The sequence below is a fragment of the Poeciliopsis prolifica genome, unplaced genomic scaffold (assembly GCF_027474105.1).
Source record: "Poeciliopsis prolifica strain line A6 unplaced genomic scaffold, Auburn_PproV2 SCAFFOLD182, whole genome shotgun sequence".
NCBI lineage: Eukaryota > Metazoa > Chordata > Actinopteri > Cyprinodontiformes > Poeciliidae > Poeciliopsis > Poeciliopsis prolifica.
The window spans coordinates 233,880-259,277 of NW_026562557.1; the positions used below are offsets into that span (position 1 = coordinate 233,880).

Here is a 25,398-nt window from a genome sequence, read left to right on the forward strand (position 1 = left end):
CCGTGTCAGTGGGACGTCTTGAGGTTCGGTTTTTCCACATGTGAGTGAAGACGGGACAACGAATAAAAACTCAGAGAAAACTTCCTGGAAAATGTTTCTCACAGGACAGTTTTGAAGCATGTTGGCAATTTACTCGCATGGCTCAGATTTGTATGCATTTCAGATGGTAACTTCTAACATTTGCATTGCAACTTCCTGCTCAGTAGTCTTAGTGGGGCATTGAACATAACCCTGTCACATTTTGAACATGAGCAGTAAATGAAATCTCCACAGGTTCAGCAGCCGGCCTGGAGCTCTGTGATAAATAATGTCAACTCTCAGGAGTCGGTTTCCTTCTGTTTAAAAATCGCTCCATATCTGAAATGCATGAACCTGCCACTCACCGCGATGTCCACAGCACCGGTTCTGTTCACGTGATCAGAACCGGTTTGCTTTTCCCTCAGCGGCACCAGAACCTGCAGCACAAACTGACACGTTTTTGCTTCTAGTTATTATTTGGGCAGCAGCAGCTTATCCTGCTTCACTCTGCGCCACAATGCTGAGCTTGGATGCGGCGCAAAACCCACCAAAATGAAATGCAGCAGCCGACAGGAAGTCAGGGAGCTGCGGAGGAAAGCGGCTTCCTGCAGTCTGTCCTCCTGGAGCCACAAACACTGCAGCGCCAGCTTCACCTCTTTCACGACCTGCGCTGCATGCTGCTTTAGTTGGTGATGCCTTCAAGGGGTGTGGGAAATTTCAGAGCCGCAGATTGACCACCCCAATCATTGGTAGACCTCAACTAAGAGGCAGAATGAGGAAACATCTAAAAACTTAAATCAGATTGTCTGATTTTTTAAAGAATTTGCAAATTACGATGGAAAACAAGTATTTGTTGAATAACAAAAAGTTTTTTTCAGGACTTTGTTACATTTCCTTTGTCAGAGGTTTTCTGGAGGTTTACACACTGCTGCTGGTGCGTTGGCCCGTTGCTGCTCTCTAGCTGGGCAACACAGATCGTCAACTGGTTGAGATCTGGAGACTGGCGAGGCAACCAGGACCTGGAAACGCCTCGGCGGAGCCTTCATGGTCTTTCTCAGGTCGTTCTGTCATGGATCAGTCGTCTTGGTCCCGTTGCAGAGGAGCAGCCCCAAGCATGATGCTGCCACCTCCATGATGAGACTGGCACTCACTGTCCTCCAATCATGATGCATTGTGTTTCTTCCAAACTGTTTTACTTTGGTTCCATCCGAGAACCCGACATTCTCCCTCCTGGATCACCAGAATGCTCCAGTCGGGTCGCGTGGGATGAAGGCGTGGCTGACAGCAACTCTGACCTTACGCCCTCTGCAGGTCGGTCACTGCCGCCGGACGGAGGGACGGGATCCGCGTCGGTCTTCCATTCTCTCGTTGTTGCTCAGCCGCTCTGTCCAGCCGGCCCGGCCTGCTGGGTTCGGGTCTCTGGCGTCGATGCACAGATCTTTGGTGAAATACGTTTAGGTCAATATCAAACCTAAACTGTTTGCAAATGAATTTTTTTAAAGAAATCAGACAACGCGATTGTCTAGATGTGTTTTTTCTCATTTTGTGTCTCATGCTGCGGGTCTTCAGGCCTCATCTGATCAGCTGGGGGAACAATTAGTGGCCAAACTGTGTTTCCTCTCCATATATTGGTTCCTGTTTGGATGTAATAGAACTTTGGATTGTGACGTTGTTTCTGTAGACATACTCTGTATTGAAGGATATGAAGGAACATGGGCGCCATGTTGAGGGGCCATAAACAGAACCGACTGTCTCACAGACATTTTGAATCCAAGTTACTTCAAATTATTTAGCAATGGTTGGAACTCGCTGCGTTATTGGATGAAATGTCTGATCACACGACCGAAATAGTGACGAGGGAAAACTGACTTTCGTTTCACTGTTTCCTGTCTGTAAACAAAGCGAGGGGGCTAAGCTATCAGAGCTAAGAGCTAACGGAGTTAAGCTAACAGAGCTAAGCTATCGGAACTAAGCTAACAGAGCTAAGCTAACAGAGCTAAGCTATCAGAACTAAGCTAACAGAGCTAAGCTAACAGAGCTAAAGAAAATGAGACGCATGTCCTGGTATCAGTGGTGAGACGTCCTGATATCACGTTCTCCAACATCCCAAGTTATCTACTAGTTTGATCCAGACATGTCCATTCTGGCGAGTGTCTAAATTTGCTTTCTTGGTTTTGTGTCATCATGTTTTGCTATGATTTGTCCAGATTACTCATGTTCAGTTATGCTGAGTTCAAGGGTCAGCCTTGTTTAGGTCAGGCTTATACTTTTTATGTAGCATAGTCCGAGTTTTGTCAGTGGACATCGAGGTTATTCTATTATTAATAAACTATTTAACTAGTGTTATCAAATGCACAGTATTAATACGGATTTATGTCCTGATATGTCCTCTTCAAGGCAAACTGACGTATGAAATGGATGAGCTCAATCCAGATTGGGTTCCAGTGCTGAATGTGGGTCACTGCGAGAAACGCCACAACATCAGACCGACACGCGTCAAGTAAAGGCGATACAGCAAAACCATGATGGAGCAACAAGTAGCAAGTTACAGTAGCGGCTGCAGAAGAGGAGCAAGAGGCTGAGGAGGAAACCGCAGCAGGAGCTCAGCAAGGCTGCTCACTCTGAGGAGGAACAGGAAGCATTCATGTGAACAGTGGGAGTGTCTGTTTTCTCTACTTTCATAATTTAATGTGATAAACATTCATGAAACGTTTGATTCAAGCACTTCAAGTTGCATGTAAACAGGTGATGAAATGAATCACATTTTAGGTAAAAATTTGATATTTAAAATGTTTCAGGTAATAAACATACATGTAATGAAAAATTACATTTAAAAGAAAAACATTTTATGTGATTAAAGTAAACATATATAATCTGACATTTTGCAGTAAACAATTAATTTAACAAGCAAACCAGATGAAAGAGTCCATCTTTAAATATTCAGTGTAATTAAACAGTTATGAAAGAGTAAACAATAAAGGTTATGAAATAGATCGCACTTTAATATTTAGCATATTTCAGGGAAGAAGTGAATATGGAATGAAATAGATCCTGGCCTAGAAATGTCTGTCATTGAACATCACAGGTAACAAATGTGATGACTGTCTGATGCACTACATTTTATGAACATTGTTTAAAAATATTCGTAAAATATAAAATTCGTTATAAATAAAGAAGGGGTCAAATGCTTCATCTATACAGTAGAACAATTTCACAGATTTTGAGTTACTGGGCCACGATTTGGAAGCTACTGAAGAAAACATTTGATATTAAAATTATTTAAAATATTGACTACGACTTAAAATGTTAATAGTGTTCCTGGTGTAATAGCATGAATGACCACTGTTTGCATCAGTTGGTCACAAGGCGTTTCTTTACAGGAGAGTTTGGGTGCAGATGGACGGGTCAGGGTCAGTTCGAGAACAGCTGGCCGTAATCAGCGTTCATAACCGGGTCAAGCTAAACGCCCTGACTCTGCGGAGCTGTGTCACGATGAAACGCCGAAATAACGCTCGTTTTGGTCTGTGGCCTGTAAAGATGGCGCCGAGCGACGTAAACGTCACACGCAGTGACGTCGCTTCCATTGGAACGAGAAACTGATTTACTGATTAACAATCGATTCTGTAGATTTAGCATTTTAGAGCGAAATCTACAGAAAAATAAAACTTCAAAAAAATACAACTTTATTTCAAAAGTGAAGCAAAAGATCCCGACATCCTGGAGGGACCGGACCAGTACTGGTTCTGAACCTGGACCCGGTTCTGGTTCTGACTCACATGTCCAGCAGGCGGCGGCGGTTCTCCGCATGGCGTAGGCCGGCTGTGTGATGGTTCCACTCCTGCAGGCAGAGAGAATGTCGTTAGCATCAGAACCCAGATCAGACGGGCCAGAACCTCTGAACAGAACCGGGTCATGAGAAGAACCCAGAGCAGCAGGATGGTTCTGCTGTGGGTTCTGGAGGAAAAGCCGATCGTGGTTCCGTCGGTCCGGATCCTGGCAGAACAAGAGGCTGAGGCGAAGCTGCCACTCAGACCGGGCCGGACCAGAACCTGGAGCGACCGGCGCTAACTGGGATGAAGGAGCCCAGAGCGGATGAAGTTACCTGGAGCTGCAGCCCCTGGAAACACGGGGGGAGACCCCGCGGCAGCACACATTAACAGTTAGAGAAGCAGCGGGCGTACTCACCATGGAGGAATGAACGTCAAAGTCACAAAGAGCGCACACATGGGGGAACATGGGGGGCGCGACCCCCAGGAAGTCCTGGATCTTCCCGCTGGAAGGCGAACCCATCCTCCTCTGCATGAACAGAGGGTCTGACGACGCCCCCATGCCGTAGCCAGACCCTGACCCGGAGCCGTAGCCGTCCCGCATGGAGCCGAAGCCAAAGTCTCCGGAGGACTGGTTCCGAGACGGACCCGGAGACGGGTCCCAACCGTCCCGTCCTCCGCGGAAAGCTGCTTCTGAGGCTGCCGCCCCACGCTCTCCTGCCGCCCCCTTGCGGCTCTTCAGCTGCATCAGGATGCGGGGCAATGTTTTCCATGGTGATGTCCTCATCAGGGATCTGGGCTAGCGCGTCCAGGTCAGAGGGCGACAGGCCCAGACTGGAGAACAGCTTCATGTGGCGCCCAAGAGGCCCATCGCCGCGCCGGGTCATCTGGCCACCGCCGCCATCCAGGCCCTCCATCCCGCCCATCCCAACACCCGGAGCCCCGCCCCCCATCTGGCGGCCGGGTGCCTGCTCGGCCATGTTAAAGTTGAGCCCCCGCCCCACGGAGTACGGGGTCTGGGCTCCGTCGGCCTGCTGAGCCATGACCTCAAGCCAAGCGGCCAAAAGGCTGAAACTCCTCTTCTCCGGAAGAAGCTCGATGTTCTGCTGAGACACAACGAAGCAGAGACAACCTTCAGAAAGACCCAGAGACCGACTGGGGGCCGACGCTCCGGCGCCAAGGTCAAGAGTTAACCAGAGCCAAGGTCAAACCCTGCAGACAGCAGCTGCAGCGCCGATCGGCGCGTCTTCAGCATCGACTCAGCGCTAACCGGCTGGAAATGTCTAGAATACTGAAAACTCCTGCTCCCATCTGGCAGTTCCTGGATCACCTGACCCAGCTCTACAGAACCACAGTTACAGCTCAGAGAATCAAGACACACGAGAAAACATCAAGAAATTCAAACTGAGAATCTAAACATGTCGTAATCCTAAAGTCACAGAAAAACAAGCAAGCAGGAGGAATAACCCTGGCTGGTTCCACTGGACCGGACTCAGGGCGCCTCTAACCGGCTCTGTACCAGTTTGGTCCTGGCCAGATTCACTTCCCATTAGCAGATCCTGCGCGGTTCTGCCTGGCTGTACACAGACCGTGGTTCCTGCTTCAGGGGTAGCGCCATCTGCACCGAGGCAATTTGATTGGCTTCTGGCCGCATTCGCTGATTGGCTCGTGATTTACGTCACTGCAAGCTGCAGCATTTAGCTGCAGCATTTAGCTGCAGCATTTAGCTGTGGGGACATGCTGCCATCTGCAGCCAGAGAATGAATTAGCTAGCCGCTAGGAAGACCAGACAGCAATGGAGAAACGCTGAAGCTGCTGTTTGAAAGACTAGAACTATATGTTATTAACTTGTGATGTCAATTTTATTTTTCCATCGATTTAAAAAGAAAATAAAGTTCTTGAGTGGCTATTGGTTTACATCATTTGACCACGTTACCTAAATTGTAAAGGTTGTATGTTAAAAAAAATTCAGTGGCAGAAAGTAATTATCTTTATATGTTTTGTGAAATTATCAGCTGATCCAGGTCTTATCATTATCTCTGGGCCAGAAATGCATTTCTACAAGGTAAAGTAAAACATCTGGATTTATTTGGGTCAATCAAAACCAAAAGGTTCTTCACTCCGGAGAGAAGGCAGAGCCAACCCCAGCTGCCACTGCTCACTGCCCGCCCACTACCTGGGGTAGGACCAGACCAAACCGGACCGGACATTAACCGGTTAGAGGACGACCTGCCGGTGGAAAAACTAAACCTGGGGACTCTGGAACATCTCCAGCAGCGTTTTGAAGGAGAAAGATGTTAAACTCCTGCTGCTCCAGTCAGGATCACAGGTTGAGACATAAAGCTGCTGCTGTTATTATTATTGTTGTTATTATTATTATTATCATAGAACTCTAACACAACTGGCTTGGTTCTGGTTCTGGCCTGAGGACTGGTAACCAGACTCCAACAGAACCAAAAGTCTTTGGGTCAATCTGACCCTTTGACCTATTTGCTGCCAGTTCTCCATGTCCATAAACCTTTGTACATCCTCTCTGTTAATACTCACCATTTAAATGAAAATATATCAGTAGAGATAAAAATAAATACTCCAGTCTGTAACTAAGGCTGATATTAATACTGCAGCCAGGAAATCACAATCCAATCCATACAGCTTTTTTAACTCTGTTTACCCAAACTGCTATACAGTAGAAGCAGATAAAAACGTACAACAAACAAAATACAATGTACTAAAAAGAATACAAATGTATAAAATAAAAGCGTTGCGTAAAAAGCCATTGAAAAGCAATGAGACAGCAACAGAAGAGACGCTTGTCTAATATACACTGGCAACAATATAGAAACTTACATTCAATAATCGGTGGATAAAACCGTTTTCATAAATCAGCTCTGGAATCCAGATGTGTTCATTTTAAGGTGCATAAAGTCTGACAGTCTTCCATAAATCCGCGGCAGAAAGCAAATCTGATTGGTTTAAGCTGACCGTTAGCTTCATGCTAAGATAACGTCCGGAAAACATAACAGCAAATAAAAACAATGTATAAGTCATAGATTCATTTCTTCTTAAATTACATAAAATCTAACACTTCAGCGAACAGTGGAACAAAATTTAAAACAAAATTAAATAAAACTGGTCTAAAAGTTTAGCTTCAGTAACAGAAGCTAATGTTAGCTTTGGACGCTAACACGAGGCATTATTACCCGCTTTTGGGCAAAAAGAATCCTTTCTAAAAACCAGAACCCAATGGTTTCGTGTCAATACCGCTTCGTTGTCATTGCAGCAGAAACACAGTAAATGCATGCCCTTTATGGATTTATCAACTTACCGCAAATTGTCCAGAAAAGACCCCGATTAGCCGCGGCTGATGCTACTTCTTCTTCGCTTTTGGCGTTACACCACTTCCGGTTAGCGCCCCTGCTGGAGTCTTCCCTCAACGACCTTTTCTCCTTTCTCCTTTAAGGATGCTAGGATTTTCTTAAAACAGTCTAAACCTGTTCCTATTCTTAATCAGAAGCCGTTGACTTTGGCACCGAGCGGTTCTTTTTACATCGTTCGCATCATGGTTCCCCTAGTGGATCTCACCAGTTCTTCAAGGTGTTCGGGTCCCGGCTGTTGCGCTGTTTGAAACGGTGTCCCAATCTCGCCCACCCGCCGCACCATTTGTCTTTCGGGAGGTGAAATAGTGCGGAGCCGTTGTATTGACCTACTTCTGCCGTGGCGTTTGCCAGCACCAGTTAGGGTTTGAATCTGAGGTTGTAGGCTCATTCATCCCACAGTTTCCTGCCTCATGTATCACCGAAACAGTCTCAGATATATTTTAACACGTCGAGAAGATTTGATCTGGTCGATAAATATTTAAATGTTCTCTTCTAACTTATTATCATGAACTCCATATTCTATTTCCTACTAGACCAAACGGACCATGAAGGCAGCATGCTCCTCCAGCCAATCAGAAGGCAACCATCAGTGACGCAGAAGATGTAAACAAACAGAAGCTAAGCAGCCATTTCGGTTCCGGAGGAGTTTTTCCTGCTCTTTGGGCGTTGGGGAATTTTAGCGTCGAATAAATTATTTTTGCTGGGTGTTAAAAGGTAAGAAGCGCAGTTAGTGGCGGTTCTGACCTGGTTCTGGTTCTGTGTTCTGATGCGAGCTGTGTGGCTCCGCTGCTCCTAGTGAGTCAGCGGCCCTCACGGCCAGCCTGGCCGCCCTGAGCGGCCTGACTAACGGCCACCTCTTTCACCCCGACCGCAGAGACATGAAGGACCCGACCATCGGAACCACATCCACCCCCACCGGTGCCGGAGAGGTCGTCCTCAGCAGCCAGTTCGGTTCCGAGGAGGATCCGTTTGCGGAGTACATGTGGATGGAGAACGAGGAGGAGTTCAACAGACAGGTGAGTAACTGGACCCGCTGTTTAAACCGGCGGTGTCGGTTCCGGTTCCGAGTCGGTACAGTTAGCTGGTTCAGGTTCTGAAGGAATTTGGTAGCGCCAGCAGCCTTCCTCGTGTTAAATCCGATCCAGAACCGTCTAGTCTTGGGTTCTGGTCCCGCCAGAACCTCCTGGACTCCAGAGGTTCCTAGTTTTTCCTCACCGTTCTTGATGAATCTAACGGATTCGATCCACATCCAGAACCCAACCCAGTCACCATGGTAGGGTTCTGGAGACATGCACCAATATATATATATATATATATATATATATATATATATATATATATATATATATATATATATAATTATTCCCTTCTCACCCACCGCGGGTGGTTCTTATCCTCTGAACTCGGGTCCTCTACCAGAGGCCTGGGAGCTTGAGGGTCCTGCAGTATCTTGGCTGTGCCAAGGACTGCACATTTCTGGACTGAGATGTCTGATGTTGTTCCTGGGATCTGTTGTAGCCACTGCTCCAGTTTGGGGTCACTGCCCCGAGGGCCCCGATGACCACAGGCACCACTGTGGTCTTCACCTTCCAGGCCCTCTCCAGTTCTTCCCTGAGGCCCTGGTATTTCTCCAGTTTCTCCTTTTTCCTGATGTTGCAATCACTTGGTATTGCTACATCTACCACAACGGCTTTTCTCTGATGTTTATCCACTACGACAATGTCTGGTTGGTTCGCCATTACCATTTTGTCTGTCTGGATCTGGAAGTCCCACAGGATCTTAGCTCTGGCATTCTCCACCACTTTGGGGTGTTTCCCACTTTGATCTCGGGGTTTCCAGTCCATATTCTGCACAGATGTTTCTGTACACTATGCCTGCCACTTGGTTATGTCGCTCCATGTACGCTTTCCCTGCCAGTATCTTGCACCCTGCTGTGATGTGCTGGACTGTCTCAGGGGCCTCCTTGCACAACCTACACCTTGGGTCTTGTCTGGTGTGGTAGATCTGGGCCTCTATTGCTCTGGTGTTTAGGGCCTGTTCCTGGGCGGCCAGGATGAGGGCCTCTGTGCTGTCCTTGAGTCCAGCTTTTTCCAGCCATTGGTAGGATTTACTGATATCAGCCACTTGGGTTATTTGCTGGTGGTACATCCCATGTAGGGGCTTGTCCTCCCATGATGGTATCTCTGGCACCTCAACCTCCGTTCCCTGTTGTCTGAGACATTCACTGAGCACATTGTCTGTTGAGGCTTTGTCCCTGATGTATTGTTGAGGCTTTGTCCCTGATGTATCTATGGATCTTAGTTGTTTCGTCCTGGACAGTGGTTCTCACACTCACTAGTCCTCTGCCTCCGTCCTTGCGGCTCGTGTACAGTCTCAGGGTGCTGGATTTGGGATGGAACCCTCCATGCATGGTTAGTAGCTTTCTAGTCTTAATATCTGTGGCTTTTATCTCCTCCTTTGGCCAGCTAATTATTCCAGCAGGGTATCTGATTACTGGCAAGGCATAGCTGTTTATCGCACGGATTTTGTTCTTGCCATTGAGCTGGCTTCTCAGGACTTGCCTTATTCGTTGGAGGTATTTAGCTGTGGCTCCTTTCCTTGTGACCTCATCGAGGTTGCCATTTGCTTGTGGTATACCTAGGTACTTGTAACTGTCCTCTATGTCTGCTATTGTTCCTTGTGGGAGTGAGACCCCTTCTGTGCGGATCACCTTCCCCTCTTTGTGATCAGCCGACCACACTTCTCTAGTCCGAATGACATCCCAATGTCAGTGCTGTAGATCCTGGTGGTGTGGATCAGTGAGTCGATGTCTCGCTCACTCTTGGCGTACAGCTTGATGTCATCCATGTATAGAAGGTGACTGATGTTGGCCCCATTTTTGAGTCGGTATCCGTAGCCAGTCTTGTTGATAATTTGGCTGAGGGGGTTCAGGCCTATGCAGAACAGTAGCGGGGACAGAGCATCTCCTTGGTATATGCCACATTTGATGGACACTTGTGCAAGTGGTTTGCAGTTGGCTTCAAGCGTGGTTTTCCACAGCTTCATCGAGTTTGCAATGAAGGCTCTCAGAATCCTGTTGATGTTATACATCTCTAGGCATTCAATGATCCTATGAGTCATAGGCTTTCTTGTAATCGATCCAAGCCATGCACAGGTTGGTGTGTCGGGTTTTGCAGTCTCGGGCAACTGTGCGGTCTACCAGGAGTTGGTGTTTGGCTCCTCTGCTATTTACACCGATACCCTTCTGTGCCGTGCTCATGTGTTTATCCATGTGTTTGCTTATCTTGGCCGCTATGATGCCTGACATGAGCTTCCAGGTTGTGGAGAGGCAGGTTATTGGTCGGTAGTTGGTGGGACTGGACCCTTTGATGGATCCTTCTGGATTAGGATTGTCCGCCCTTCAGTTAACCATTCAGGGTGAGTCCCACTTTGTAGCAGCTGGTTCATTTGGGCTGCCATTCGCTCATGGAGAGCAGTGAGTTTCTTTAGCCAATAGGCATGGATCATGTCAGGCCCTGCTGCTGTCCAGTTTTTCATACCTGAGACTCTTTCTTGGACATCTGTCACAGTGATGGTTACCGGGGCTTGCTCAGGGAGGTTGCTGTGGTCCTCTCGTAGAGAGATCAGCCACTGTGCATTGCTGTTGTGGGACGCCTCCCTTTCCCATATGCCTTTCCAGTATTGTTCAGTCTCCAGCCTTGGTGGGTCTGCTCTGTTGTTATTACCCTGCCATTGAGAGTACACCTTAGCTGGTTGAGTGGAGAAGAGCCGGTTAATCCTTCTGGATTCATTCTCCCTTGTGTATCTCTTTAGGCGGCTGGCCAAGGCTTGGAGCCTCTGTTTGGCAGTCTCGAGTGCTTCAGGTATGGGCATCTGCCTGTACTTTCTGGGTACTGGTCTTTTCATTGTACCCTTGTGGAGCTCTGACAGTTGGCTCACTTCCCTCCTTGTTACCTTGATGTTAGCCTCTAACCGTCTTTTCCATGGTGGGTATTGGGTCTCATGGTTGCTCTTATAGCCAAGTATCTCAATGATCACTGATGCTGAGTTGTAGATCAGCTCATTGGTTTCTGTTATGGTGTTGGTAGGGATCGTTCTCAATGCTGCATTCACATTCTCAATGAGACTTTCAGATGGTACTTCACTCAGCCGTTGTAATTGGCGCCGAGGAGGCCTGGTTGTCATTCGGGTCATGATTCTCTCTCTCGGGTCAGCAGCTGTCTCGTTCAGCTCTGTTTCGCTCATTGGGGCCGTGTATCCCCTCACTGGGTGGGGACTTGTAGTTAAGTCCCCACAGTCCTGACATCCGGGTTCCTCCCTTTTGCCGTAGCATTTTTTGTGTTGTATCTCGTCAATCTCAAGTTGTGATAGCAGTTGCCGTTTGCGGATGTTGGAACACTGAGCTACTAGTTGTTTAGCGCTTAGTGTTGACTGGGGATGTCGAAGTAACCATTCCTTCCCCAGTCTTTGCATGTAACCCCTCTGACTAGGGTTACTTGAGTAGTAGCATTCCAACAGATCCACATTTTCATCTCTCGCCCATTTCCGTCTTGTTCCAGTAGCCCATTTGTCATCAAGGTGCTCTGGTTCCCCAACACCTGACGCAGACCTTGTTTGGCCGGGACGTCTGAGCCGGCATGTTATGCAACTTAGTATCTCTCATGGTATGAGGTAGGCAGTAGCTTGAAGGGTCTTGCCTAAGGACCCAGACTGGATTCGAACCCTGCCCTCTCGGGTGATATACTGATGCCTTATGTATTGAGCTATCCAGTCAGCTAATTTATACCCAAATTTATTTCAAAACATTTGAACGTGTTTTGAAATAGTGAGCATGAGCTGTCGTCCCAGTGAGTGGAGCTGGAGCCACCGGATGTTCCACAGCTTCATCTTCCACTATCGCAGCCTCCTGGCTTCTCTCTCAGACTCCAGAAGTGTCAGCACATCTCCTTCTCTGACGGGGCCCTTCATGTTCCTGATGATGGAACGGTTGCTGTCGTCCATGAACTCGACTCGGACCTGAGTACACTGGCCCTGAGAGCCGGTTCTTCCGAGGACTTTTGTGACTCTAGCAAGCTTGATCGGCTGCACGCGGCTGGCGTCCATGTTGTCGGATTTTACCAGAAAGGAAGTGACGTGGTGCGAGGAGCGGATATATATATATATATATATATATATATATATATATATATATATATATATATATATATATATATATATATATATAATTATTCCCTATATATATATATATATATATATATATATATATATATATATATATATATATATATATAAATTCCCTTCTCACCCACCGCGGGTGGTTCTTATCCTCTGAGCTCGGGTCCTCTACCAGAGGCCTGGGAGCTTGAGGGTCCTGCAGTATCTTGGCTGTGCCAAGGACTGCTGCACATTTCTGGACTGAGATGTCTGATGTTGTTCCTGGGATCTGTTGTAGCCACTGCTCCAGTTTGGGGGTCACTGCCCCGAGGGCCCCGATGACCACAGGCACCACTGTGGTCTTCACCTTCCAGGCCCTCTCCAGTTCTTCCCTGAGGCCCTGGTATTTCTCTAGTTTCTCGTGCTCCTTTTTCCTGATGTTGCAATCACTTGGTATTGCTACATCTACCACAACGGCTTTCCTCTGATGTTTATCCACTACGACAATGTCTGGTTGGTTCGCCATTACCATTTTGTCTGTCTGGATCTGGAAGTCCCACAGGATCTTAGCTCTGGCGTTCTCCACCACCTTTGGGGGTGTTTCCCACTTTGATCTCGGGGTTTCCAGTCCATATTCTGCACAGATGTTTCTGTACACTATGCCTGCCACTTGGTTATGTCGCTCCATGTACGCTTTCCCTGCCAGTATCTTGCACCCTGCTGTGATGTGCTGGACTGTCTCAGGGGCCTCCTTGCACAACCTACACCTTGGGTCTTGTCTGGTGTGGTAGATCTGGGCCTCTATTGCTCTGGTGTTTAGGGCCTGTTCCTGGGCTGCCAGGATGAGGGCCTCTGTGCTGTCCTTGTGTCCAGCTTTTTCCAGCCATTGGTAGGATTTACTGATATCAGCCACTTGGGTTATTTGCTGGTGGTACATCCCATGTAGGGGCTTGTCCTCCCATGATGGTATCTCTGGCACCTCAACCTCCGTTCCCTGTTGTCTGAGACATTCACTGAGCACATTGTCTGTTGAGGCTTTGTCCCTGATGTATTTATGGATCTTAGTTGTTTCGTCCTGGACAGTGGTTCTCACACTCACTAGTCCTCTGCCTCCTTCCTTGCGGCTCGTGTACAGTCTCAGGGTGCTGGATTTGGGATGGAACCCTCCATGCATGGTTAGTAGCTTTCTGGTCTTATATATATATATATATATATATATATATATTATATATATATTATATATATATAATATATATATATATATATATATATATAGCTGTTATGGCCGATATTTTGTGTGCCAGATCTTTCTCCCACAATCCTTTGCTGCATCATTTGAAGATAACTGATGCATAACGAAGCATTGACCCAGTTCCATTTAAAGACCTGGTTGTGGTTCTGGTTAAAGATCCTGAAGTCAATGAAGTCAGATTTACTTTATTTATGTTTGTTTAACTTGACAACTTGAAAAACGTAATAAAAGAAGTGGGATAAACCTGGATGAACTAATTAACTCAATATATTTCAGTTGGATCAACCGGTTAGTTTTAGTTTGTTAGTCGGTTCAGGGTGGGGATATTTTACAATCATTGAATCTGAAGAATAGAAACCAGGAGCTCTGAACACAGTCTCTCTGCCTGCCTGGTTCTGATGGGTTCTGATGGGTTCTGACTGGTCCCGGCCCAGGTGGAGGAGGAGCTGTGGGAGGAGGAGTTTATGGAGCGCTGCTTCCAGCAGATGCTGGATGAGGAAGAGCAGTGGGAGTGGTTCATCCCGTCCAGAGACCTCCCCCCCGGCGGCGTGGCTCAGCTGCAGGACCAGATCAGCCTGCTGGTTCTGGACCCGGACGTTCGCCCCGACGCCTCCGACCTGGAAGTGGTGGTGAGTTGAGCCAATCGGGAGCTGAGAACGCCTCGGGAGCTCGACTCCTCTTCCTCCTCTTCCTCCTGCAGGTGAGGAGCAGCCTGAATCCAAACGCCAAGGAGTTCACTCCAGGGATCCAGAAACACAACCTGTGACCCTTAGCCCCGCCCTTCCTCCCCAGCCTGCTCTGTGACATCATGAGCAGGAAGTCCACCGTTCTCCAGCCGCCGCTCGGACCTTCAGCCTCACGTGTTGCCAAAGTTCTCCTGTCGCCTCACATCTCTTCTCACCATGTTTGCGGCCTCCCTGGGTCACCTGTGTCTGTCTGTCTGTCTGTCTGTCTGTCTGTCTGAGGAAACTCTCTGAATGTAAATCAGCTCCTTCCTGTTTCTCTCACCTGTTCTGCCCTGAACCTTTGAACCCAGTCCAGGTTCTGTCCTGACTCTCCTCACCTGACCAGGGGTGATGCAGTCTGGTCCAATCAGAGTCCCACCTGGTTCTGTCAGTCTTTCCTCTCGTTTTTTCCCAGAATCCTTTGTGTTGCTCAGCTGCTTTACTTCCTGACGTCTTTAAACTTTTTCTAATGTTCTGTAAAAAAAAAAAAAAAAAAAAAAAAGTCTGATAAAGAAAAACATGTAAAAAAAAATCTATTTTTTTTAAGGTAGTGATGAAATTAAATGTTTATTGAGGAAAAGAGGCTTGGTCTGGTTCTGTCTGCCGGTTCTGTCCAGAGCCCAAAATGATTAGATGTTGATTAACAACATCAGTTGTTCGGGAAAATAATGAGTGCAGCTTTCAGTGCTGTCCAGCAGAGGGCGCTGTTGTCTATGGTTTCTCCCACTGTCTTCACTCTGGATGATTCTCCTCAGGAAGCTGCAGATGGACCTGGACCTTCAGAACCAGCTCTGGTTCACCGGGTCTCAGTGGGATCAGATGAACTTATGGTTCTGAAAAAAAGCTTTTGTTCCAGGAGGAGATACAAGAACAGTAAGAACATACAAAGCATCACAAAGACAGAGTCTGCAAACTCAGTAAGTTATCTGGACTAAAACATGGCAAAAACAGTAAAAAAAAAAAAAAAAAAAGCTCCGTCTCGCGAGTTTCTGTTTCTAAACAATCTCATGCTTAAAGACTATTGTTAAAATTATGCTAAAATTTATTAGCCTGCCAACAAGCTATGCCAGTCCAAAATAGCACCTCAATGCTATTCAGTACTGTTAGCTAATGCTAATGTTAGCATCTGCAGTCCAGATTTCTGAAGATCTATGAAGGATAGAAAAACACTTTGCTCCAATGTGTTGATTATTTTGTCGAGTCACAGTTTCTTATCAAGATGTGATTAATTAACTACACATCCTGAAATGAACTTGATAAAATATTTCAATCTAGTCCACTACTAGTTTCTAGTTTGAGGTGTGAGACAGCGAGCGCATCCCCAGCAGGGGGCAGCAGAGTGTCAGAGCTGATCAGAATGCAGATTTTTCTGAGGAGCCAGAGGAAGAAGCTGTTTGTGTGAGAGAGAAGAACCAGGCTGCAGCTAACAGGAAGGGCGACAGGCCACTGTTAGTCAGACCTTATATGGAAATGGGACCATTACACTCCAGAAGTGAAGGAGACACTATTTCCGATATCATCCTCCTGTTTTTATTTTCCTTTAAAATCTGATTTATTTTCACCTTCAGGAAGATTTTCACTCTCAGCTTGTATTTGATCTTCTCTCTATTATTTACTTCAGCTCACAGTTTTTAACTAATTCTGTAGCTTCCTGTGTTCTTCTAAATCTGCTCCTGAGTTGCATCTTTCAGGCCTGATACTGCCTCTAGTGGCGTGGAGTGGTAACACAACTAATCTACTTACAAACAGCGCCCCCTTCACTTCCAGAGTGCAATGGTCCCATTTCCACATAAGGTCTGAGACTGACAGCGGTCCATCCCAGCCCTTCCTGCTTGCTGCAGCAGGTTAGTTGCATTTTTCAGCTGCGGCCAGCAGCCGCATTCTGATGAGGGGCGAGACCTCTGGGCTCTGCAAGCAGCTGATTGGTCAGAGGGAGATGTTGGAGAATGTACTCAAAGAAGGGCAGGTCATGACTCTGACCCCGGCGCCTCCCCCGCTGCATCTCATCATCTTCATCACCACCATGGTCATCATCAGGTCCAGAACCAGCAGGAAGTTCAGATCTCCGTGGAGACCTGGTTCTGGTTCTGGTTCTGATCAGCAATTCTCCCTGCAGAAACAGCAGGTGGAGAGCTGGACAGAGGCAGAGACTCACCAGTCTTCATGGAAACATTGTTATTAAAAATGATTATTATATTCCAATTTGCACTCTGTGGTTTTTACTATAAAGTATTTATTTTATATTTAACTGAACCAATTTGATTAATGTTTCTTTAAATTGCTGAATTTCTGCATATTTTCATTAAAATGCTCATAGTGCAGCAGGTGATGCAGCAGGTGATGCTGCAGGTGATGCAGCAGTGATGCAGCAGTGAGCCAAGCCTCACCTGGACAGATCAGCGTCTCACTAACTGCTGTTGGACACTTGAACAAAAGTAATGTAGAGACATGTGATGGTTGGAAATTTTCTTTTCTTTCCTTTTCATCTGAAATTCAAACAACATTCATAAATCCGACATGCGTCACACTTTGGCTGCTATGTTTCCACTGAGCTTAGTTCTTCAACACAGAAGCTTAGGACCCAGGCTGCCCTCAGCGCCTGTTTCAAACTCGTCCCTTTCTAAACTCATTTCACTGTCAGCCCCAAGAAATACCAACATATCAATGAACGTTCAGCTTAACATGGACAATCAAACATGGTGCTTTTAAACAACAAAACAAAATATTCATAGGAAAAAGAATAGAATCATATTTTAATGGAAGGGGCTCCTTGATCCGAAGTCTCCAGCAACTGGTGTTGTTCAGATAGCAGCTCCTCCTGTCTGAACGGCGCCAATTAAATGGCTAAAAAACATTTAATGTATCAACTGATTTTACATCATTTAGCTCATGTATATAATGTACACTGATCTTGTCACCAACTGTGTGTGCAACGTGTTTCGTGCTCAGCAGCGACAGAAACCGAGAACTGGAGGTGAGGCAGGCAGTTCTCTGGCCTCATGGCAGGGGGCGCTCATGATCCCAGACATTGACACTCCACACTGCAGAGGAAGAGACAGTAAGTCTTCTTGACTTTATTTCAAACAAATAACAGGGACATACAAACAGATGTTAACTCAAAGACAAATATTTAAATATTGTAATAATAAAAACAAATAAAAGTAATTACATTCAATGAGGGTGTTGATGTTAAGGTCTAGAAAGGCAAAGTTAAATAAATATATATACATTGATTAAATGAAATGATGTGTACTTTTTCATTTAGGTTTTCATAACAAAAAGTGTTAAAAGCATATTCAAATACATTTGAAGAAGAGTATATTACAGCAAACAGCACAACAAAAGCAAAAAAAAAAAGAACAGCGGATCTGCTTATGAGATAAAGTTACATTTTTGGAGAAGAGTTCAATTTTTTACCAGTTTTCTTATTATTAAAGTTAAGTTTTCCGACAAAGCCAATATACATTTTTAAGTCAGTTTTTTGAAAATTATTAAAAGGGGATTTTTTTCCACTTCATTTCATCTTGTGGACATATATTTTGCTAGGATTATAATAAGATTCACTATATATATTTCATCTAAAGAAAAAGTTGAATTGTTAAAACTGAGTAAAATTTGTAAATTTGATAAAAGAATATTTTTTCTGAAAGGAGCTTTTTGCAAATCCGACCAAAATATTGCAGCTGAGAACATTCTACAAATAAACGATCAATAATTTCACCTTCACACTGACAACAAGAGCAGCTGTTGCTGCGGCAAATATTATTTTTACTGGGTAGTATGTATGTAAAATACATCCATCCATTTCTGATCACCTCCTCCCTAACGGGGTCGGAGGAGCTGCTGACTCTCCAGCTGCGTGGCGGGCGAGAGACGGGTCACCTGGACACCTGGACGGGTCACCTGGACAGGTCACCTGGACACCTGGACGGGTCACCTGGACACATGGACAGGTCACCTGACGGGTCGCCCAGTCTGTCGCAGGGCAACGCAGAGACAAACAGGACAAACTACCACACACACACACACACACACACACACACACACACACACACACAACACACACACACACACACAGACACACCTAGGGAGAATTTGGAAAGACCAATCAACCTAACTGTGATGTTTTTGGACTGTGGGAGGAACCCGGAGAACCCGGAGAGAACCCACCACGCACAGAGAGAACATGCAGATTCTGTTCAGAAAGACCCCGGGCCGGGAATCGAACCCAGAACCTTCTTGCTGCAAGGCAACAGCGCTACCCACTGCTCCACTGTGCTGCCCCTGTAGGTAAAATCTTAATATATTCATGAGGCAATAAACGTCCCCTTCCGGAGGAGGACGAGGCCCCGGGTCTCCTGGAGGGACGATGATCCCGCCTGGCTCCTCTGGGAACGCCTCGGCATTCCCAGAGGAGCTGGAGCAAGAGGCTGGCAGCAGGAAGCCTCCTTTCTGAAGACGCTGACCCCGTGACCCCGACCCGGATAAGCTGAAGAAAATGGATGAATGGAAAAATTTTGCACTCCACAATGTTTTGCTCAAATAATTGATCTATGTTTACTTATGGGAGTGGAGAAAGTTGTGATAAACCCGTTTGTAAATTTCTTATTGATTATTTTAGTGCCTTCAGTTGAAGTTGAGTCGTGAAGGTTTGGATGTTTGGTTTGAGCTCAACAGAGCAGCTTTAATGAGCACTTCACATTCTGTGTGAGAAATCTCTATGTCATTGTTGTTCATAAAATGCTCAGAGGTAAATCACTCACCTTTACTGGCGAGCAAATCAATATTATTATTATTATAATGATTTGTTTTTATGTCAGCATTGTTCCATATGATGCAGCAATGAGGACAGAAGTTGTTTTATAAAAAAGATCCAACATCACAGAACCTGCTGAGGAAGTTTGACTGGAAGTTTTCCAACTGAGAAAACGCAATAAAAAATGAGACGCTCCGGTTTACTGAACCCAGGACTTGGGAAAATATTCCACATGGAATTTGGATTGTTTGGAAATCTTTTTGTCCAATTCATTTTTGACATTTGATTAAAGACAGTAAAAGTCAAAACATTTAAACCTCCTTCAGCTAAAGAGTTTACAGTTTTTATTTATGGGACTTATTTTTCCACATAAACTTGAAGAGACGTTTATCCGGATGAGAACAGAACGACTCTAACATGCGAAAAGTTGTTGCTGTTACATTTCTTTTTAATAGCTTCACAAACAGGACTAACATTAATAGCCATGTGATTGTGGTCAGTGGAGATTCAAACTCTCGGTAAGTCAGTGTTATATACACGGTTCAGTAGCAGCATGTGTATATTGTTGTATATAATGGAAAGATTTCACATTTTTTGAGATTGAGTTTCATCCTGAAATGCTGGAGAATTTAACTATAAGCTGCAGGAACGTCACTGACTTTCTTTAAAATACTGTAGTATCACCAGCAAGTTGTACATTTTTAATTTCTTGATCAAATATGTTAATTCCCTCAAATGAGCTCTGTCTGATTAAATGATTTAGAATTTGGCCAACAAGCAGAAAAATGTAAGGTGAGGCCAGACGTCCCTGAAAAGCCTTTATTGATTTGAAATCGGCTAGATGTGCCATATAGAAGTTTTATAGAACTGGCTGTTCTTATAAAGCGTCTAAAAGGTTTTAATGAAAACGTCCCAAAGTTAAAAAAGGACAATGTGTCAAAAACAAAGTTGTGACTGACTGAACCAAAGGCCTGTTGATCATCTAGAAACAGAATAATCGGCTTCAGATCTTTATAATCAACTAAATCTGAAACTAATCGAGTCAGAAATGTTGCGTCCATTTTGAGATTCATGTATAAAATCATTTAAACCATTTTTCAGTCTTTAGCTAAAATGGAGGCCAAAGTTTGATAGACATTATTTCATAGAGTGAAGGTTATTTATTATTAAATGGTCTTATTCACTGTTAACGAATTCGTTAGAAACTGCTAGAAGAAATTCGTCGGTTTCATTGTGATAAAAGTTGGATGTGAGCGTCAGCGGTCACGATCGGCTGCTGACTGGTTCGGTTTAAGGTTTCTGATGATTTTATCTCCTCAGTTTTTCATCACAGTCGTCTTTTAAAGAGTCGTTGGCTTTGTTCACATCCCCTCGACGATAAGTCTACCATCTGCAGTTATCATTTTTAGAAAGATTTTTATGAACATTTGTTCTATATTTTGAAATTACTGAATCTTCTACTACATAATTATTTATATCTAATTTAGATAATGACTTTCTTTCAGCTCTCTTTTCCATGTTGCCTTTTTTTCGCCCTCTTCAACCCATTTCATCTCCACTGAATAAAAACGTTTTTCTTTTTTTATTTCATCTAATTCCTCTTGATGTTTCTGTAGTTTTTACTTCATCGTCTAACATGTTAGTAAGAATGTCTGAGTTTATTTATTTGCTCAATTGGATTGCATACCTTCTAATTTCATACTTCAGTAATTCCCAATATTTTCCAAATTGGTTATTATCTTGAGTGACTGTCCAGTTCTGTTTGATTAGTTATTGAACAAATGATGTAAGTTCTGTAGTTTAATAATGATTTGTGAACTTTCCAGTGGTTATACACTCTTCTACTCTCCTTATTAGAAAGATTTACTTTTAAACAAATGATTTTGTGATCAGTTAAAACCGCAGGGCAAATTGTACCTGCATTAGTCGACTCTCCATATCCTCTGAAATGAGCCAGAAGTCAATTCTAGATTGAGTTGCAAAGCTTTTGTTACTCCAGGTGAATTTTGTATCAGCAGGATGATGATGTCTCCAAATATCTAATAAATTTAGCCAATTGGAGAAGTCCAAAAGACGGTTCTGTCCATTTCTAAATCTGGAGGGACGTCTGTCCAGTTGAGTGGAAAAACTATTTTACATCATTACGCAGACTCTGGTATTAACAGATAAAAATAATAGCTCTGGGCTTTATGAAAGTTAAAGTAATTTCATCAAATGTCACCCATTTAAGATGAGTCCTAAAATAAAATAATAATGATAATGTTTACTGCTGAGTAAAAGATACTATTCTCCAGAATCCCTTTGAATTTCTTTCCATCCAGAAGCTTTCTGTCCCATGAGGTTGTCCCTCTTCCCATCCGTGGATCCTGCTCAACGATTGGCCAGAGCAGACCTGGCTTCCTTGTCTTCCTTGGATAAATCTTCAACGAAACCAACTTTGTTCTCTCTCAGGTCGATGTTGTTTTTCGCACCTCCAGATGACGTCCCTCACTGAACGCGAAGCAAACAGGATATAGATGGCTCTGCTCTGACAGTCCATTCGTTTCCCAGCCGATGAGTCACGTCGATTCCTTCAGCTGCTTTTGATCCGAGATCAGGTGCAATTTGTGACGGATGGCTGCAACCTTCTCTTTCAGCTCTTCATTCTCCTGTTCAGCCAGTCCCTAGAGCTGGAGGCATCATCTCCGCTTGCAGCGCTCTGCATCTGCAGCATGTTCCTGCTGCTCTTTCTATTTGCGCCTCCAATTCTGCAGTTTGATTCTTCAGTTCTCATTTTTTAGGTCTTCAATTCAGGCATACATGAACTCAATAGATATTTTAATATCCTTGATGTCAACCTTGACCTCATCCGCTCTGTCCTTTACCATTCTTAAGATGGCGTGTTGAGGGTTGAGGCTCATCGCCGCAGGATGAGCCACGGAGCTAGCCACAGTTAGCCACAGAGTTAGCCATGGAGCTAGCCACAGTTATCCAGGGAGCAAGCCAAAGTTAGCCACAGAGTTAGCCATGGAGCTAGACACAGTTATCCAGGGAGTTAGCCATGGAGCTAGCCACCAAGTTAGCCAGGGAGCTAGTCACAGTTAGCCATGGAGCTAGACACAGTTATCCAGGGAGCTAGCCAAAGTTAGCCACAGAGTTAGCCATGGAGCTAGCCACAGTTATCCAGGGAGCTAGCCAAAGTTAGCCACAGAGTTAGCCATGGAGCTAGCCACAGTTATCCAGGGAGCAAGCCACGGAGCTACCCCAGAGTTAGCCATGGAGCTAGCCACCAAGTTAGCCAGGGAGCTAGCCACAGTTAGCCACAGAGTTAGCCATGGAGCTAGCCACAAGTTAGCCAGGGCTAGCCACAGTTAGCCACAGAGTTAGCCATGGAGCTAGCCACAGTTATCCAGGGAGCAAGCCACGGAGCTACCCCCAGAGTTAGCCATGGAGCTAGCCACCAAGTTAGCCAGGGAGCTAGCCACAGTTAGCCACAGAGTTAGCCATGGAGCTAGACACAGTTATCCAGGGAGCAAGCCACGGAGCTACCCCCAGAGTTAGCCATGGAGCTAGCCACCAAGTTAGCCAGGGAGCTAGTCACAGTTAGCCATGGAGCTAGCCAAAGTTAGCCACGGAGCTAGCCACAGTTATCCAGGGAGTAAGCCACGGAGCTACCCCCAGAGTTAGCCATGGAGCTAGCCACCAAGTTAGCCAGGTAGCTAGCCACCGAGTTAGCCACGGAGCTAGCCACAGAGTTAGCCACAGAGTTAGCCATGGAGCTAGCCGCAGAGTTAGCCATGGAGCTAGCCACCGAGTTAGCCATGGAGCTAGCCACAGAGTTAGCCATCGAGCTAGCCACAGAGTTAGCCATGGAGCTAGCCACCAAGTTAGCCACAGAGCTAGCCACAATGTTAGCCACGGAGCTAGCCACAGAGTAAGCCATGGGACTAGCCACAGAGTTAGCCGTGGAGCTAGCCACAGAGTTAGCCATGGAGCTAGCCACAGAGTTAGCCACGGAGCTAACAAGAGAGTTAGCCATGGTGCTAGCAAAGGAGCTAGCCACCAAGTTAGCCACCTAGCTAGCCACAGAGTAAGCCATGTAGCTAGCCATGTAGCTAACCAGCAGATCATATTGATCTGCTGGTTTATTGGCGTTTAGATTGATCCAGACTGATCATCCTGGAGCTCTAAGCAGAACTTAAAGCAGGTACCGGTACCGGTACCGGTGTCTTTAAACCCCGGCTGAACGCGCTGCTGCTCAAACAGGCCTCTGTACTTAAATCTCTTTAGTTTATTTTTATTATATGGGTTTTCTTTTCTTTAAAATCTATTATTTTGATTTTTGATTGTAAGGTGACCTTATGTGCCCTGAAAGCAACTTTTAAATAAAATATATAATTATTATTATTACAAATACTTATAACGCTACAAACAAGGACGTTGCCTTGTTACGTCTTCACGCGGCGGCAGACCTCTGGGTTTTTACATCAATTTACATTAAGATGTTCTTATGGAGGCGACAGGCGGAGCAGCAGCTGCTCCGTTTCAACCAATCAAATTTGATTTCTGCAGCTTTACATCCTAACAAACATAAAAACACAGAGTCATGCAACATAGAATCAACAATCAAAACATGACATTAAGTCAAGTTCCTTCATTAAGTGAATAATTGATTACGTTTCAAATCAAACTAAACAGCTGGTTTTTAGTGGAGATTTAAAGGAAGTCAGGGTTTCTGCTGTTTTACAGTTTTCTGGAAGTTTGTTCCACATCTGTGGTGCACAGATGCTGAAGGCTGCTTCTCCTCGTTTGATTCTGGTTCTGATGCAGAGCAGAACCAGAACCAGAACCTGAGAGGTCTGGCAGGTTGATACAACAGCAGCAGATCTTTAAACCGTTGAGCGATTTTAAAGTATTTTAAAGTCTATTCTTTGAGCTACAGGGATTTAAAACTGGTCTTCTGTTCTCTATCTTCCTGGTTTTAGTCAGAACTTCAGCAGCAGCTTCTAGATCAGCTGCAGACCCAAATCAGGTATGATGTATAAAGCAGCGCGGCTTTAAACATGCAGATTGTTTTGTACATCACACTTTTCTAAATTTGTCTGTCTGGCAAGTTTTAGTGTGAAAACTACGCAGTTTGATACATGGGGCCCCCGGTTGTTGAAGGGTTATTACTGTCCAATGTTCTCATCAAGCTTTCTGGTAAAAGCTATTTGGTCAGTGCTACATCACTAGCATTGAAACATTAGCATTAGCCCTCGGCGAGGATAATCACTGAATTACAGAGAATTAACAGCAATCATAAAAAATAAAGATTTAAATTCAAACTTCAAATTGATCCGATGTCTAAAGAAAACTGTGAAGATTTATAAACAGTCACCTAAACTGGATCTGATAAATGTTGGATTACAATAACGAAGCATCTGTACTAATCCAATCAGCAACTCCTAGTAAGTTAGGTGAGAAAATAAGAGAGCTAAAATACTTTATGATTCACTAAACTAAACAGTTTTCTGGGAAAATTTGACTCCTTTAAAATCTCTGAAACTAACTTTATGCAAAAACCCCAAATATGTGGCAAATTTTCCCAATGACTTTAATAGCTGTTATCTTATTGATTATGACTGTTTAAGGATTGAGGGAGATTTCAACATCCATCCTGTCAAGCTGAAGACAGAGGGGCAAAAAGCTGAGCTATTGCTGCTAGCTTTGCCTCGACTCAACATGCGGGGCAGGAAACACACATGAGGACTCTGGAGCGGATCAGCAGTCAGGCTGCCAATATTATTAATATCTCTGTTGATGTCGTTCCCTCTCATCATTTCTCTGTCAACGCTGAAAGTTCAATCTGCTGAATCACGAAGCAAAGCATTTATGACAAAATATTTCCTGGAAAACTGGCAGGAACTTCAAATCTCTCTGTGCTGTAAGTCAGAAGATGAGCTGGCCGATCATTTTCAACATACATTTCAGATACCATTTCAGGTTCCATTGAAGTGAAGATTGTGTGGAAGGAAGAAATCTCTGTGGAGAAATGCTCTACTGGTGAGAAGTGATTGAAGCCTTGGAGAATGCTGAATGTAAATGGCGTAAAACGTCACTTCATATTTATTATGAAACCAAACGTTCTTTGGTTGAATCATAAACAAAAACATCAACGTCGCCTGTATCTTGTTTACCGCTGTTGACAGGTTAAGCAACCTTCCTTTGACTGAGCCACTGGATCTAACGGCGCCTGCAGCGGACCTGAAACCTTCTTCTCTGAGAAATGGAAAAGGATTTCAAGAACTCACTTGAAAACATAACAGACTTCAAACAAGCCAGTTTTAACTGGACCAGAATGCATCACTGCCCGAGTCCAACAGCAAGC

At 44.9% G+C, this 25,398-nt stretch overlaps 3 protein-coding genes across 3 annotated transcripts in view; 1 reads left to right on the plus strand and 2 right to left on the minus strand.

Moving 5' to 3' along the window:
• The window catches only part of LOC129356638 (matrin-3-like), a 19,969-nt gene extending 12,525 nt beyond the window's left edge, over positions 1-7,444 (minus strand). The window contains 4 exon segments of the mRNA XM_055026220.1: positions 3,795-3,856; positions 4,204-4,551; positions 4,553-4,888; positions 7,111-7,444. Of these exon segments, the coding sequence (XP_054882195.1) occupies positions 3,795-3,856; positions 4,204-4,551; positions 4,553-4,828 (686 nt within the window). The 5' untranslated portion in view covers positions 4,829-4,888; positions 7,111-7,444.
• A 297-nt stretch (positions 7,445-7,741) lies between these two features.
• On the plus strand, positions 7,742-14,346 carry LOC129356632 (polyadenylate-binding protein-interacting protein 2-like). The gene is made up of 4 exons (XM_055026215.1): positions 7,742-7,876; positions 8,037-8,178; positions 14,003-14,197; positions 14,269-14,346. Exons 2-4 carry the CDS (start codon positions 8,041-8,043, stop codon positions 14,332-14,334), a joined length of 399 nt encoding a protein of 132 aa, XP_054882190.1. The 5' UTR covers positions 7,742-7,876; positions 8,037-8,040; the 3' UTR covers positions 14,335-14,346.
• LOC129356633 (40S ribosomal protein S28-like) lies at positions 11,942-12,306 on the minus strand. Its single transcript, XM_055026216.1, has one exon. The coding sequence runs from the start codon at positions 12,263-12,265 to the stop codon at positions 12,056-12,058; it is 210 nt and encodes a 69-aa protein (XP_054882191.1). The 5' UTR covers positions 12,266-12,306; the 3' UTR covers positions 11,942-12,055.
• Positions 14,347-25,398: the final 11,052 nt, after the last annotated feature.

Coding starts and splice junctions, on each gene's coding strand:
- LOC129356632 (XM_055026215.1), top strand. CDS start 8,041: ATGAAGGACCCGACCATCGGAACCACATCCACCCCCACCGGTGCCGGA. Junction 8,179..14,002: donor AGGAGGAGTTCAACAGACAG/GTGAGTAACTGG, acceptor GTCCCGGCCCAG/GTGGAGGAGGAGCTGTGGGA. Junction 14,198..14,268: donor CCTCCGACCTGGAAGTGGTG/GTGAGTTGAGCC, acceptor TTCCTCCTGCAG/GTGAGGAGCAGCCTGAATCC.
- LOC129356633 (XM_055026216.1), bottom strand. CDS start 12,265: ATGGACGCCAGCCGCGTGCAGCCGATCAAGCTTGCTAGAGTCACAAAA.